This window comes from Rhynchophorus ferrugineus, unplaced genomic scaffold, assembly GCF_030347505.1.
Source record: "Rhynchophorus ferrugineus isolate W39M unplaced genomic scaffold, kcgeb_rfMv2 rfM1, whole genome shotgun sequence".
In the NCBI taxonomy this organism is placed as follows: Eukaryota; Metazoa; Arthropoda; class Insecta; order Coleoptera; family Curculionidae; genus Rhynchophorus; species Rhynchophorus ferrugineus.
This window is the reverse complement of record NW_027472580.1, coordinates 59,022,399-59,040,026: the sequence shown is the minus strand read 5'-3', so window position 1 is coordinate 59,040,026 and position 17,628 is coordinate 59,022,399. Positions and strand designations below refer to the sequence as shown.

The window sequence follows — 17,628 nt, the reverse complement described above, 5'->3', positions numbered from 1 at the left end:
GTTTAGTAGTAACCATCATAAACTCTATTATTTTGAAAGATTATGCATACATAACTCATGCAGAGTAAACTAAATATAACCTACTGGTATTTAACAATTACAATCATTAACAGTATATTTGAGATTTTATTTTCTTGTTCTTTTAGCCCATCCAACAATCGTGTATTATTGAACTCTTAATTCATGTATAATAACTTCAATGAAATCCTTACATGTTGCGTGGTGAAAACTGGTTAAATCAGCTGCAACTGGTTATATGATGATGGGCTGAAGAATTCTTAATTTATGGCGAATAAACTAACGGTGTCGCTTTGTATAATTTATGTTTCATGCTGTTTTGGGAACTGGTCGTAGGTATTTGATATATTTGTTTATTAATATATTGTTGCTTTTCGTTGCCTACTAACCTATTTTTTTACAATAACTTAGAAACTAGATAAATATCTAGGAGACTGGTACTTACTTGTTCCATACAGTTGTAATGTTCATATATTGAGTGACGCTGCTGTTTTTTCAATTAAATACTTTTCAGGAACAGGAACAAATTCAGCATTAAGATGATAGTGGAATCCCCATACATCTTTGCTATTCATTTGATTTCCTGAGTAACAGTCTATATAAAGATATTAATAGAAGCAATCATTCTTATAGTATCTCTATCTACGGTGCCTTTTAGGACTTCTCTAAACAATTTGTATTTTATTTTTATTGCCTTTAGCGAAACATCCACAGAAATTTTACAGGTTACTAGAACAAAACTTATATTTATTCTCAACAAGTTTTGTTATATTTCAAATTCAGTTCTTTTTTCTTTTTAATGTGCTCTTTCCAACACATTCCAATTAGTTTGCATCGGGTTTTATGTCAAAATACTTTGTCTTGTTGCTACATGCGATATTCATTCGGTATTATTTTTTACTGATGCGTGAAGTCGATTATATATTCATTATATATTCATTTTTTTGCTTTAGTTAACTTACATCCTCCATATCTGGATCCAGTTATTTTCAATGCTTATTCGCTTTTGTCTCCAATAACAATTTCATCAGCAAATGTAAACAGGATGATATTTTCATATAATATCATATAATATGTAATGTAATATGTATGTCATATAATATGTAAGTATATGTATAAATGTGAGCAATCGGTAAAACAATTGGTCCCCCACTTTCTTTAGTTTCTTTCATGCCTATTTCTTTCTGCCTTTTAAGTCTATTAAAAGTCATTAAAAAAAAATATCCATCCTTAATTAATTTAGAAATTGAGTATTTTACCTCTACAGGTACGATGCGCAAACCCTGCCACCAGCCAGATTGTGAGAAGGCCGGGTGCTGACCGAGACAGTGAAATAGACGAAAAAGATCAGCTTACCTGAAATTCTCCCTCAAAAACGTTGCTAGCTCTTATACTATTAGTAATAATCGGTAGCAGTGAAATAGATTTTTAGGATTTTACTTCATTTGCCGGTTATATTTGATATTAGATATATGAAATGTTTGCCCTCTGGTGATAAATGTTGTTATTATACTTCATTGATAGATAATCTCTATCTGAAGCATATTTGGATATGACGTGCTTAATTAATTAAGGGAAAATTATTTAGACATATTAGTATATAAATTTAATAATATGTTTGAAATGTATAATGCCCAAAATTTTGTTACTATTGCAACTAGGATTATTTACAAAATTGTAACCTTAATGTTCAGAATACAATAGTTTCAGAAGCTTTTTATCTGATATGTAAACTTCTGTTTACAATTAAACGTATAATTATCACAAAACTTCATCTGGAAATTTTATATATTCTCGAGAGATTCAGCTAATATTAGTATATTAATTAAAACTTTTCCCTCATTCCTTAAAAATTAAAATTTGTGTGAGAGAGTATAAACCATGTGATATTTAGGTATAATGTTATTGATGGGCCCCTTTTGACCTTTTTAGGTAATAAATAGGGTCTTAGGTGGTAATTTATATTCTTCAAAATATCCCATTATGTATAAATATTTAAAAGCTACATCTATTAATATAAGCAGGATTATTTAATACCTTCAATTTTCGGTCTATTTTGATTTCAATATTTTTTTTAACTAACATATTTTTGTTTATAACTTAATGCTAATTTTAATAGCAAACTGGATCTGTTTTTCACCTAAATAACTAAACTGATATAGATTATTTTTGCTATAGTAGGTTTTTTCAGATAAGCTAATATTTTGACATTTGATCTCTTTCACTTTCTCGGTCAGCACCTGGCCCATCTGGCTGGCTGCAGTGGTTGTATGTATGATGTTGTCATGTACCATGGGGCGTTAATAATGCTGTAAAAAAATTTGCTTTGCTTGATTTGGATTATGTTAGTATTAGATTTCTTTGTGCAACCTCATAATAGCACATCGAGATCGATACTGGCATCAAGATTTGCTTTCATAATAGCAAATTATAGTGTCATGTCCAAGTATTTAGCAGTGTTCGTATATGGAATTACTGTAGCATCACATTATCACTCGCAAGTAGTCTATTTTTTGCATATGAAATACACATGTGTAGAAATGGCAAATAGAAGTGAATGCTACGAAAATTTCTAGCAAGGTTGTAATCAAGCCAATTAAGGCGCGCCACTTTTTAAGATTTCACTTCATCGATCTGTAACGTTTTTAAATTTAAAAATATTCACTTTTTTTTCAGGTATTCTTTAAACATTAAAATATATCTACTGTAAGATATACAGTAAAAATATTGTTTGTTTTATTTCAATTGAAAAAATGATCTAAAATACAAGCCTCTACATTAGAATACCCGATTCTTTTAATTTAGAGAATACGAATATATGAAGATGATATTATCATTTTAACGACTATAAATAAATTGTTTTATTGGAAGAAGCAAGTTTTATTGAAAATAAAAATGCACATAGTAATAAACTAAATAATAATACATTTAGATAAATTAAAATTTATTATTATTACAGTAATATTTATCTACAACCACATTCAAGAACAACCATATCTTTATAAGCATAGCGGTAAGTTAAAACACCTTTATCGTCAATATAAAGTATGGAAATTGAATCTAATAGTGTCGGTACGCAACATGATCTGGACGCTTTCAACGGATTAACGCTGTGGACTAAAGCTTGCATGATAGCATGTTTTGTAGGGCTTAAATGTTCCGCCACAGGATAAAAACATCTTCCTTGGCACTGATACGCCTAAAACAAATTATGATATTGTAATTAATACAGTTATGGTTTATTTATCATATATTATTCTTAGTTTGATGTGCAATATTAATTGTTACGTATAGAGATTAAAAAGTACGAACAAGAAATTGATACAAGAAAAAGCATCATACTCATCATAATTCCTCTATAGTGAATTATTGTATTGTTAGTAAGATCTCTAAAGATGTATAAATTGTTTTTGTAAAAAACATTGTAGTAAACAACATGATTATTAATTAACTCAAATTCCATTTTCTTCTAACAACTAGGAATAAAAATGACTGAAATAATATGTTATTTTAAATAACAACATAACTTAACTTAATAACTCAACATAATTTAACTTCCATATAACAGGTCAATTAACAAATCCCTGGCCTGATACATAGGTGGCGCTAGTACAATTAAATCCATATGTATTTTAGTTAGCCCTAACCTTCAAAAGGCACGTGAATAAATTTGACAGCTGTCGGATCATTAATTTGTGTATTATAGCATTTTGAGTGACTTTTGTTATTGTGAAAAAAAGTGATAAAAAGGAACTTCGCGTGTTGATAAAATATTGCTTTTTGAAAGGCAAAAATACAGATGAAGCAAACACTTGGCTTGATGCGGAGTTTACGAACACTGCCCCAGGAAAATCAACCATAAAGGATTGGTATGCAAGCCCTGTGCAAAGTGGGTGCCGCGCGAGCTCATTTTTGACAAAAATCAACGACGAGTTGATGATTCGGAGCAGTGTTTGAAGATGATCAAACGTAATAAATCCGAGTTTTTGCGTCGATATGTGACAATGGATGAAACATGGCTCCATCATTTCACTCTGAAGTCCAATCGACAGTCATCCGAGTAAACTGCACAGGATGAACCCGCTTCAAAGCGTGGGAAACGCAATAGTCGGCTGACAAGGTGTTGGCATCAGTATTTTGGGATGCGCACGGAATAATTTTCATTGACTACCTTGAAAAAGGAAGCAGCATCAACAGCGGCTATTACATGGCGTTACTGGATTGTTTGAAGGACGAAATCGCCGAAAAACGGCCGCATTCGAGGAAAAAGAAAGTGCTGTTTCACCAAGACAATGAACCGTGTCAAAAATCCATGAATTGGGCTTCGAATTGCTTCCTCATCTACCGTATTCTCTAGATCTGACCCCCAGCGACTATTTCCTGTTCTCCGATCTCAAAGGAATGCTCGCTGGGAGAAATTTTCGTCGAATGAAGAGGTGAACGACGAAACTGAGGTCTATTTTGAAGCAAAGGACAAATCGTACTACAAAAATGGTATCGAAAAGTTAGCGGATTGCTATAATCAGTGTATCACCCTTGAAGGGAATTATATTGAATACAAAAAAATGTATTTTGTCAAATGTGTTTTACTATGATAGGTTTGGGGACTTTTCAAATAACCGGTTATATATAAAGTACGATGGTGCTGGCATTCTTTACATACCATTATAATTTTCCATATAGTGGTATTGTATTTTATTCTGTGTCCATTTAGTGTATATAGACTCTAATCAAGAAATATTAATAATATCATTTTCGATATACATTATATTTGTTACTCGATTTGAAAGGATCTGCTACCGAAGCCCATTTTTAAAAACCCATAGTGTTGCTGTTTCGTCATATCCAAATTGTCGCTTTTGGTTTCAAAATATAAAAGTTGCGATTTTGATGTTAATAAAAAAACAGCTTGGAGGATCAAAATATTTGAAGACAATAAATTGCTTTATTAAATATTAATCGCTTAAGATGTATTGGACGAAAATCCAGCTCAAACTCTCACAGAAGTTTGAGACAACTTTACAGTTGTTGAATAAACTGTTATTTGCGATGGGAGAAATCCGAAATGCCTGAAAATGGTAACCACGCGATTTGATTGAAGATTCTATTTTGAACGTTGTTTCAACATCGCAATTTAATGGGCTGCCAGGTAAAGGTAATGAGTTTTCTATGGCGTACTGTGATCGGAGATGATGCATCTAGTGCAATAATATCAAGATCATCAAAAATCGTGGGTTAGTCCGATAGTGTCAACAAGTTGAACAAGTTGAAATGAGCCAGTTCACCACATTTTTCCCACGAAAAACGGACTGGATCAATATAAAGAAAAGGCACATAAGCCCGTCATCAGTCTTCTGGAGGATATCCAATCTTCTGGAGGAAATGATAATTACGATCTCAGTGCGAACAGCAGAATCACCATTATACCACAATGGCAGTTTTCAAAAATGCATACAGACTTCTCTATGAAGGCTCTGCATAAGGTAACAACTAGTCCCTCTACAATAAAAAGACTCTTTCGACAGATAATTGAGGAGAACTATCCAAATCATCTTATCATCTACACAGATGGTTCAAAACGAGAATACTTTGTGGGTGCCGCTTATTTCTAGCCTACTTGAGAGACACTTTTGGCTTCCATCACTAACTAGCGTTTTCTCCGCGGAACTGCTGGCATCTATATGGCCCTATCTGCCTTAGGGGAATCATTGATTAACGGATCGATACTAATCGCATACATTAGAGAGCTACACACAAAGTTACAATATAGGGAAGTAAGAATCACATACCTCTAAGTCCCCTCTCATAGGGAAATACCTGGTAATGAAAGAGCCGACCTCCTCGCAAGCAAGGAAGGCGAGTCAACCAAATTAAGTAAGCTATATAGCAAAACAGATACCAAAACTTACATGAAAGTCATCTATAGGCAGTTAACCCAACTGGATTGGGACCTTCTCACAAAAAATAACAAATTATGGGAATTTAAGAAAATATTTTAACAATCCATCAATTATAATAACATCCGCAGATATATGTTAAGTATTCTTGCACGACAACGAATAGGGCACTGTAAACTAACCCATGAATATGTGTTGAAGGTACGGAGTCCACCCCTGTGTGATTTATGCCAGAATCAGCTTAGCATCAGGCACATTCTTCTAGATTGTCAGAAACATGGTGATCTGAGGCGACAACTAAAAATACCGAGAACATTTGAGCAATTGACCCAACCTGAGCAGCTGAACTTGCTGATTAGCTACCTGAAGGCCGCAAACTTGCTTCAGCATTTGTAACATCCATTATGAAACGTACTATTTTAAATATTTTATTATGTAACTTATATATGCTGCTAATGTTCCTATAGTACTTAATGTCTCATAACACATTGTAATCCACCCTAAATAGCACAAGAGGCTGACGGGTTAAATAAACAAATAAATAAATAAAATAAATAACGTTTACGTTAAGTTAGATGGAATGTAATGAAAATTATCGATAATATTTAGAAGGCATCCAATTATGTTTGTAGTATATATAGAAAGTTTTATTTAAAAAAATAAACACAAGACAGTGAGCACAAGAACACAAGAGAGAAATGTACACAAGTAAGTTTGCTAAGAAATTGTAAAATTTTAAGTTAAAAACTTTATTAATAATATAGCATTTGTCAAAACAAAATATTATTGAGCTTACATCATAACCAGCTGGCTGAACTATCCAGAGATCATATTCGATTTCTGAAAAATTTATATACAAAGGTCTTCTCTTGCAATTGTTTCTTTTATATTTTTTATGTATGTTCCTTTTTAACACTTCATCTGGCCATATTCGATTAGTTTCTTCTTCATAATCATCTTCGATGTTCCTCTTCTTTCTCGTTTTTCCAAGCTTTATGTCATATTCTTTATTAATAATTTTCGCATTTTCTTCTTTAATTGCGTAAGTTAATAATAACACTGGATAGTCGTGATCCAAATTTTCTACCATAGGTAGCAGCGAGAGTTTCAGATTATTTTTCGATTGATGATAAACCGAAGAAATCGAGATGATCACTTTTAAAAACTTCTTATTAGAATTTGTTAAAAGTATCTCTTCTACTTCTTTAGTTAGATTAAACGAAATCCATGTTTTATTGAAATGATGTACTTCCAGTTCACTTAAATCTGACAATATTTTATTATCCTCATCTAAAATCGATATTTTTAATGTTCTTTTTACACCTATATGAACAAAGTAAGATAAATGCATATAAATCATTAGTTGCATTTTTAATTACCAACCTGTCTCATTTAACGAATTTATTTCTACTTCGGTTAAAATCTTCAGCTCAGCCGCTACAAACCTTTCTTCCTTATTGGATGCTGGTAAATTAAATATAAGAAGATGGTTCTCTGAGAGTTTCTCTAAGATGTCATTTTCTTGCAATTTTTCTGAAAATTAAATATAAAAATAAAAATAATTAAATATAATAAATAATACAAATTATTCTAGAAAATGTTTAAATATCATATGGCTTTATTGTACTATACGATATAGTCTATTCAAAGTTTTTTTAGTAATGCGTAATGGATATTTGTGACATTGAACCATTACAATGTTGCCGCATCAACTTTGAGATTTAGTTCAGCTTGGCTTTAACATACAAAAAAATTCTAATCTAAATAAAATAATTGAACAAAAATTTTATTAATTATAATTTATTTTAACATCATAATATATCAAAAACTACAGTTAATTATACAGCCATAATAATTTATAGGTAAGAGTTAAAACCTCTTATCACTATTGCTTTCAAGAATTTTACATACGTCTGACAGCTGGTCACCGTCCGGTTATCAGATGTACGCTAAATTATTCAAAATATTAGCTATAATTACTACTGGCTATAAACCTGCAAACATTATTTTAGCCCTTTGATTATTTTGATAAATTTTAAGTCGCTCCGTAATATATCATATTACTTTGTTTGAAAATGCCGAAAACAAGAGATATTCAGGGTTACAAATTGATTGCTGCTTTAATAGGTTATTTCGAAAACGAACGAGACAATGGAGGACCATAAATTCCGTTAGAGAGGTAATTATTGATGATATTATATAATATAAGTCCCTAAAATTTTATTGAAAATGTTTTTTAGCGGATTGTTGTCGTGCTAAATATTAGTGTCGGTACCGTGAATAACATCGCTTAGAAAATGAAGAGTTATACGTTAAATTCACCCAAGAAAACCCGTCTACAAACAAAATACGTGACGAATCTTGTCCACCTGGATAATGGCTCTATTTGAGACCAAATGCGTAAAGTACACAACTATTTAATCGATATAAACACAATTTAATACAATTATTTTAGAAAAAATTGTCTGTCTAGAAAGTATACATAAAACAATTGGGGACATTAATCTCTTTGAAGGATTTAAGACATCCTTTCATACACTCTTATAGGTCATAGGGTTTAAATGGTGTAATGATAACCATCAGAGAGGTTTGATGGAACTTCCAGACATTACCTTACAAATAATTAAATTTTTAGGTATAAAAAGGTATAAAATAAGATCAAGGAAGATAAATTATTTGAATTTGTGTATCTTGATGAAACTTGGATATTTCAAAATGGTTCAGTGTGGCACTCTTGGCAAGACCGTAATAAAAAAAGTGTAAAGACAATAAAAATTGATGGAAAAAGGTAAAAGTTACAATAGCATTCGATTGGGTTTTGTTGGTCATTATATTTATTAATAATTAATTGCAGATATATTGCTGGTCCAAAAGGATTCCATCAAAAACTGTTTGGATATGTGGAAAGAAGCATTGTCAACCATAACACCTTCGGTTCGGATGAACCCGATTAGACATACAGAGGAGTTTTAGACAAATTAGAAATTAACAGTTTTGTGATTGAATTGGACAGTGAGAGGGAAAATAAAAGTGACTGAAGGAAATTTTCAGGATCTGTGATAATACTGTGCAATACTGGAAATTCTTGAGGCAGAGTGATGCGAGTGGAAAAAACTGTTTTGTAGATATAGTAAATGCATTAGACAGAATTCAGTGAATTTATTAAGAATGGTGTACACAGATAGTAGCAGAAGAAATAAAATATACAGTGATACCAAGATGACTTGACAGGTAAACAAACAATGGAAGGAATCAAGAACTAAACATAAAAAGGGTAATATTCTCTTGAATGAAAGTAAATTACGTTTCTCAGATATACAATTGCTAATCAGGTGGATTAGGCCTTCAGGAAGATACCATTACATAAAAAAACGCGCCTAGAAACTCTATCTCATGGGTGGTGTGGAAAAGAGTTCATTATAAACAAAACAAATCTAACCTACAAACTATTATACCTGTATTCTTAATTGTAGTTTTAAGTCCTTCGATAATATATGTATTAGATGTATTATAATGTTAAAATAAATTATATTTGATAACATTTTTGTTCAATTATTTGATTTAGATTAGAATTTTCTTGTATGTCAAAGCCAAACTGAACTAAAACTCAGAGTTGATGCAGCAACATTGTAATGTTTCGACGTCACAAATATCAATTATATATAAGAAAATATCGAAGTAGGGTCACTAAAACTATTGTAATTTATTATTTTTGTTTATACGTCCTGAGTGAATAACTTATGTATGTTATTTTTTTAGATTCATTTTAAGCCACTGTGTTTTTAAAAATTTAAGAATCACTTATATATTATAATTTTTTCAATGTTCTGTTTGTTGAACACCAGCTGTGAAGTTTACCATACAAATTTCCCTCTCAATGGTGGTAAATTTCATTTTGTTGCAGATGTTACTTATGATGCTGTTTGGTCGTTTATTTTTTTAATAAAATATGGGGCGGAAAAGGAATATTACATAGCCCAATTTGTTATTATAGAAATAAGTAAAGGTTAAAATATGTATTATTATTTATTATTATGGTAATTCTTTTTAATACTGTATCATTTATTTATTATATTATTTATAATATTAATAGTATTTGAAATGGCGACAATAACTATTATCGTGATTAATAGCTCTAAATATTATTAAAAATAGCCTTAGGATTTTTGCTTTTGCTGTGGAAATTTGTACAAGCTTTAAAATGGTTTAGTCATCGAAATACTTTTAAATATCTTTGTAATTGCTGAAATATTTTTTGGAAAGGACATGACGAAAACATTAGTTTTTTAAAATATTTTAGTCTCCTTTTCACTAACTAGGATTTATCTGGACTAGACCTACTGGTTAACGTAAGCTTCCACCACGGCCTTCAGCTTTAAGCCTAACGACTGGCGAGTGACCCAATTGGAGATCATCTCAGAAGACATCCGGTCTTACACAGCCTGTTTACCGGCTTGATTGGGATAATTTCCCATGTCGGATTATGCACTCTTACCTAAAGACAATCACAAATGTTAAACAATTACAAACATACATTTGCGGCCATGCCTCAGCAGGATTCGAACCCGCGATTATCGCAACAGCAGGAAGAATGTCCTGTAGCCTTTACAACTTAGCCAACCAAGCCGACACCCCAGTTTTAGTAATTGGCAATTAAATTGGTAATATATATATATATATATATATATATATATATATATATTACTAAAATTAAAACATGTTATAATGTATTATAGATGTTACATCAATAAAATTACCAGGACAGGGTATTTTCAAAGCTTACATTATAGTAAAAAATATGTAATAGTAAGTAGTTGTGTAACACTTTTTGGTAAAATTTGTTAAATTTGTAAATATCAATATTAGTGTCATCGTTCCTAGTGGTGTGTTCATGTCGCTATTAAAAACATTAAGTGTATGCCTATATATTTGATAAGAATATGTAAGGAATGAGTTGAATGGTACAGAATTTCTAGACACTATTTCAGATAATATTATACATGCTTAAAGTGTGTAAATTATATAGAGACTAAAGTATTAGTTATAAGAGCAGAATCCAGGCATACAAGATACATTTAGAGTACATTAGTTGTGTGTAGAAAAACCAAATGCAAAGGAATATACATAAATGTATATATCGATGCTGCTAGTTCCATGTTAAAATATATCATGTTTGACAATATGATGTTTCCAATACCTCATTTTCGGAGCTCACTCACAGAGCTTTTATTTATATTATTTTAAGTTTAGTGTTTGAATTTTATTAATACATTTGAGTAACATTATTGATAGAAGTTGATTTACTTTTGAGATAAGTTTTTCAATTTTTAATTCCATTAATTGTCTTAAAATATTGATAATTGTACTCTATGATATTTTTTCCAAGAAGAAACATCTTTTGGTAAAATTTATTTCTTAAGGAAATACGGGCATATAAATAAGAAACACGTCAAACATAACCAAACTAAATTCAAACCTTATTTTATTTTAGTGGGCCTGCGCTCATTTAGCCACTCATATGCCACATTTCGTTGACTTACGAATAACTACAAGTCCTCGTTATTATATTCTCTAATTCGATACAGCGTCACATATATCTAAGTAACTAAACACTACTGGTTTTGAGCCCAATAAGCGCTATTGAAACGCGTGAAGTGTTGTTTAAAACCAAAATTATATTGCAAAGAATCTGCAGCTAAAGCGCGTAGAATGACAATAAAGACATATAATCACTAGTGTATTAGTGAAAGAACGTATCAGGTTCCAGAATAAGGAGGACAAATAACGTTCAGGAGCAATAAAGACGCAGAATTTTAGGAGTTGCTCGACGAAGATTGTTGAGAACATCAGCTAGTATTGTCAATTTATTAGAGATTATTCAATAAGTTATTTTCCATTGATTAAAAGCTTTGGGAAAATAGGAGAGAAGTTTTTCATATGTCAGCAATTACTTCAACAGCAGAAAAGGAAGGTGACTTTGTATTCCCTATTATTGTTCTTCCAATCTTCTACGTTTTCGGCTAAGATTTTGTCTAAAACGATATGGTATAAATAATCCTCTTTAGTAGAAATTCTGAAGAAAAATGCAAAAGTTTCAATTTTCATTTCATTCAATTTTCATTCAATTAGTATTTAATTAATGAAACAGATCAAAAATATGATTGAAGAAGCGTAAAATTGTAACTATGGATATCGACAGCAGCCGAAAGAGGAGATTGAACAACTGAAATGATCGCTCCAGGCATGTAGTCTCATCCATGTTTGACTGTAAGAATATTTAATAATGATGTGGTAAAGTTAGTTCGATATTTAAAAATTAAATAATGTTATTAATGAATCAAACTTCAAACAATATTATTTCAAAGCAAATCTTGAAGAGAATATCTCAACATATCCGTTTCAATCGTTATGGCAATATTGCAATATATTATTTTTTGATATTCAATTGCAACAAATTGGAATATTAAATGTTCCATTTTTAATTATAGAAAATTGTTGATTAATTATAGAAAATATGTTATTTTACGTACCAATACCTGATCAGGCCACCGCTGAGAGTATTTTCAGTGTTGTAGTGTGGTACATCACAAAATTGACTATGATGAATTGATTAGATTTCATTACTTTATATATAGATAAGTTTATCATAAAAAAAATGTTAGATAATTTGTTACTATAATACATTTGTATATTTTTAATGATTATTCTGTTAATTTCCACAAAAACTGCATACACACAAAATATAATTTTAGTCCTTCCTAATTGATATCTCCGAAATCGAGTAATACTCATAGAAAGCTTTGTAGTAATTATGGTGAGAGCTTAACTGAATGTCACTATCGGAATTAGATTGTTCGTTTTCATTTGGGAAATTTGGATATTAAGACAAACCTCCTTCGGCCATTCGATTTAAAGTCGATACAATTATATACAAAACAATATCCATACAATACAAAATATCCTGGTAAACTAAGATATTATATATCGTGATATCGCTACGCAATCAAGTTTCAGTAGGACAATTACGTTCAAGGTCGAGGTCGAGGAAATTGATGCCAAGGACAGTGATGCCTAAGTGTTTGGTTGAATTGGAAAGGAATTGTTTGTTAGGCGCTACTTGAACTTAGCTAAATCATTAGTCGAATTGACTTTCACCAATTAACGACTAATTTAATTAAAGCAGGACATTGAACGATAGGAAAGGCGTTGTCTTTCATCATAATAACACTAGAACACACACATCTTTCGTAACTCACCAAAAATTAAGATATATTAGCTGCAAAGTTTTGGTGTATAATATATGTATCTGATGTTAATAGTGTAAAGATGGGTCCAGATAACTTGTGAAAATTACTTTTAGGGGAGATCATTTTGGCATGGTTCAGTTTCTCGGCTAGATATCTCAAAAGTTTTAAAAAACGGAATTAAGGTTTTACCAGAAAAGTAGGAAAGGGTCATGTATTAAAACGGCACAAATATAATTAATTAATGTTTGGAATTTATATGATTAAATTAGCATTGCTAAGCATGAAAAAACAAAAATTAATTATTTCCCAAATCATTATACCAATTATTACTTTCAATGTATTAAAAAAATGACCAATAATAGTAATAATTCAACAATTATTGCTGGATTATAACAGCGTCTAAAACAACTTAAGCTTAATTTAATAGTAGTGATTAACCTACCTAGTAATAAATATGAAAGTTGCTATTTCTATTCGGAAGCTTGGCAATATTAAGTGTTGTTAGGCTACATGTAACTCTTTCAGTTGAAAGTTTGACCTTTATAACCATAATTTTTTTGAAAACGTTTGGTCATTTGAGCACAACTTGTGTTGTTTACAGTGACGTGAACTTTTTGTCTTGAACGAGAAAATGGAGATAAATCATGAACATCGTGACAGGAGAGCATATCAACTTACAATGACTTTTACAGTCCAGTTACATCTCTGGTATTTGTAAAACGCTAGTATAACAAATTTAATTGCAGTTCGCTCAAGAAAGAAAGCTTGAAAGTCGTCTAAAGTTGTTGCGCCTAAAACATTGCTGCTATAGGCAAAATGATATTGCAAGGTCATCATGTGATTTACCTCATGTGAGGTTGAATCATCCTTGAATATTAGTATAATGTGCATTAATACTAATATCATGCAGTAATAATACTGCATGAATATTTATTAGTTGAAAAAATATTTTTTACATTGGGTCCCACATAAAAATTATGACAAAAGCTCAACAAAGTGCTCGTATTAGTGTGAGTGCGATCTAAGTATAAAGGAATGTTCAAGAAATACAATGGTGGTATTTCAAAAGCTGTGTATAATATTTACGCAAGTAGCGAAGCATGAATCTATGCGTATGAGCCGCAAACAAAACAACAATCCACTGTATAGATCTTTCAAGGGAAACCAAGACAAAAGTGATTTATAAAATAGGATATGTGGCAAAAGAGCAGTTAGACATAGTGAGGAACAGTGAATACAGCCATTTGTTTACCAGTCGTTTTTCGTAAAATACGAAAAAATGCAATTTTTTACACATCGGTTCAAACAAATCACCTATTTGACTGGTCGAAGTGATAGGCCATCCTCCTTAAAGCCCTGATTTGGCACCAAACAACTTTTTTAGTAAACCATCATATCAAGAATAAATTGCATGGCTAGCGTTTTCAGCGCGTGAATAAGTTGTTAATGCATTCAAAAACCATATTTTGGAAGTATTTCTATCGAAACTAAAAAAAGTATTACGAAGATTGGTGCAAATGCATGCAAAAGTGTATTATTGATAATCATGCAAAATACTTTGAAAAACAATATTATTTTTATTATAAGTCTATCTAGCTATCGGCCGTAATTTCAATGTTATTAATGTATTTTTATACTTTCTTTATTTCATAGAATCTATTTTCCTACTATTTAAATCAGTTCCATTACTCTGTATAATACTGAATATAAATATAATTATACTTTAAATATCTCACATAATAATCTATAAGAACTATATTGTTATATAGCTAATTGGGATTTCCAGGTAAATAAAGTGTATTATTGGATTAAAAACTTTGAATTATCTCATATATTACTTACCTGCTTGAGTAGGAATTAAACTTCGTACTAAATCTGGTTTATCATCCTTATTACCAGAGCTTTTGTTCCTCTCGTACAACTCTAACATAAACTTGGGCACGTGATATTTGATACGTTTTCTCGCTGTTGTTTTTGCGCTGTTCTCGTTTAAGTTACTGTAATTGACGACAGCATCAAACCGATTCAACACCTTTTCTCCATCGATAATATTAACTTCAATGGATGTATTATTATTTAAATTATTCTTGATAACAAAGGCTATGTAAATCCATAAAACGAACAGAATTGGCGCTAGGATAACAACACTCCAATACATATTGACGAAATACTAACGACGCCGGGCGTCGGGTGCTGGACCTGATCTCTCTCTTCGTTTCAAAGCACTTGAAACCCATTTTCAGCTTTATCACACCTTTTATCAAACTTACTTCGAAAAAGTAATTCCGTGATGCAATAACTGGTACTATTTTTAGCGGAATTATGTTTGATTAATGCGTGTTAAAAGTTTGTTTCTGATATATACACAAAAATAGATTTACATGCTACCGTTCAAGACACCAAATGTGTGATTAAAAACTAGAATCGATTCATTTGAAGTGTTATTTTCCTAAACATTATGTGGAAATACTAATTTAATTCTTCGCTTTGTTTTGATTGTTTCATATATAGACATTTCATTTATTATATATATAATGATAAAAAAGTAGTTCTTAGAATTAATTTATACACATTATTTTTATTTTAGTTAAAATTATCTTCAAAGAACAATAACTTAGGGTCAAGGATATCTTAGAAAGTAGCAACATTTCATAGCAAAAGAAGTGAAAAAGTCATGGATTAGTAGAACTCGCTGGAAAGTAGAAATCTATGTACAAGAATAGTGGTGACATTATCATCATTAATCCATAGCGGCGACAAGGAGAAAGTAGATTGTCTACTTCTCCATTAATAGCTCTATCACACGTTTTGTCAAACTTATCTTCACAAAACCATAACATAGTATCAAGGATATCGTAGAAAGTAGCAACATTTCATAGCAAAAGAAGTGAAAAAGTCATGGATTAGTAGAACTCGCTGGAAAGCAGAAATCTAATTACAAGAATAGTGGTGACATTATCATCATTAATCCATAGCGGCGACAAGGAGAAAGTAGAGTATCTACTTCTCAATTAATAGCTTTATCACACCTTTTATCAAACTTATTTCGAAAAAGTAATTCCGTGATGCAATAACTGGTACTATTTTTAGCGGAATTATGTTTTATTAATGCGTGTTAAAAGTTTGTTTCTGATATATACACAAAAATAGATTTACGTGCTACCGTTCAAGACACCAAATGTGTGATTAAAAACTAGAATTGATTTATTTGAAGTGTTATTTTCCTAAACATTATGTGAAAATACTAATTTAATTCTTCGCTTTGTTTTGATTGTTTCATATATAGACATTTCATTTATTATATATATAATGATAAAAAAGTAGTTCTTAGAATTAATTTATACACATTATTTTTATTTTAGTTAAAATTATCTTCAAAGAACAATAACTTAGGGTCAAGGATATCTTAGAAAGTAGCCACATTTCATAGCAAAAGAAGTGAAAAAGCCATGAATTGGTAGAACTCACTGGAAAGCAGAAATCTAATTACAAGAATAGTGGTGACATTAACATCATTAATCCATAGCGGCGACAAGGAGAAAGCAGAGTGTCTACTTCTCAATTAATAGCTTTATCACACGTTTTATCAAACTTATCTTCACAGAACCATAACATAGGATCAAAGATATCGTAGAAAGTAGCAACATTTCATAGCAAAAAGAGTCAAAAAATTCATGGATTGGTAGAACTCACATGAAAGCAGAACTCTAGAATCTTTTGTGAGTGAGAAATTCCATTTCTCTTTCAACAGACATATCTAAACCAGTGCAATCTGTTTCTCTGTATCAGATTAATTACGCACAGTTTGTGGCATCTTAATAGAATACATTTATTTCTAACAATCTCGCGGAGAGACTATTTTTTTCTTGTGGTTGTATCAGAAAACTGTCAATTATTAGAAAATGTTTGTAATATAATATAAAACATATGTATTACAGAGGCTAGATTGTGAGGAATTATATTTAGTCACATTATTTGATGATATAGTATGAAATAATGGTATAGCATGATATGGACGCTGAATGATCCAATCTCTTTCGTTGGGTATTTTGGGTTGGTCATTTGTAGAAATCTGATTAACCTCACCAAGTTTTTTTTGACAACGGAACTCAACCAGATTATTCTCAGTATTAATTCCTTTAACTGTAATATGTTTCTTCACACTAGAAACTCCATTTATTAACTAATTACATCTTACATCAGATATGCTTAGTACAATCTTAATTTACGAATTAATTTATGACTACTGTTCTGTTGTACTTGCATTAATACACGAGCAAAGTGAATACGGGATTAATACATCAGTTTGTATTTCCCAAATTAAAATAAACCTAATCTACTTAAGCTAAAGTTAAGAATACCCTTAAACAAGTTCGTGTGGTTTTGCTCGCTTCAATCTTCTGATTTCCTGGGTATTGTCCAGTAGCTGTATTGCTTCCACATTGCTGTGATTTAGTAACCTTATT

At 31.0% G+C, this 17,628-nt stretch overlaps 1 protein-coding gene across 1 annotated transcript; it reads right to left on the bottom strand.

Annotated features, from left to right (window-relative positions):
- Nucleotides 1–2,923: 2,923 nt before the first annotated feature.
- On the bottom strand, nt 2,924–15,231 carry LOC143194034 (bone morphogenetic protein 10). Its single transcript, XM_076400588.1, has 4 exons — nt 15,005–15,231; nt 7,299–7,448; nt 6,712–7,238; nt 2,924–3,217 (listed from the first exon to the last, which is right to left on the bottom strand). Exons 1-4 carry the CDS (start codon nt 15,090–15,092, stop codon nt 2,984–2,986), a joined length of 999 nt encoding a protein of 332 aa, XP_076256703.1. The 5' UTR covers nt 15,093–15,231; the 3' UTR covers nt 2,924–2,983.
- Between the last annotated feature and the right edge of the window lie 2,397 nt (nt 15,232–17,628).

Coding starts and splice junctions, on each gene's coding strand:
- LOC143194034 (XM_076400588.1), bottom strand. CDS start 15,092: ATGTTAGAGTTGTACGAGAGGAACAAAAGCTCTGGTAATAAGGATGAT. Junction 7,449..15,004: donor TTTAATTCCTACTCAAGCAG/GTAAGTAATATA, acceptor TTTAATTTTCAG/AAAAATTGCAAGAAAATGAC. Junction 7,239..7,298: donor AAATTCGTTAAATGAGACAG/GTTGGTAATTAA, acceptor TTGTTCATATAG/GTGTAAAAAGAACATTAAAA.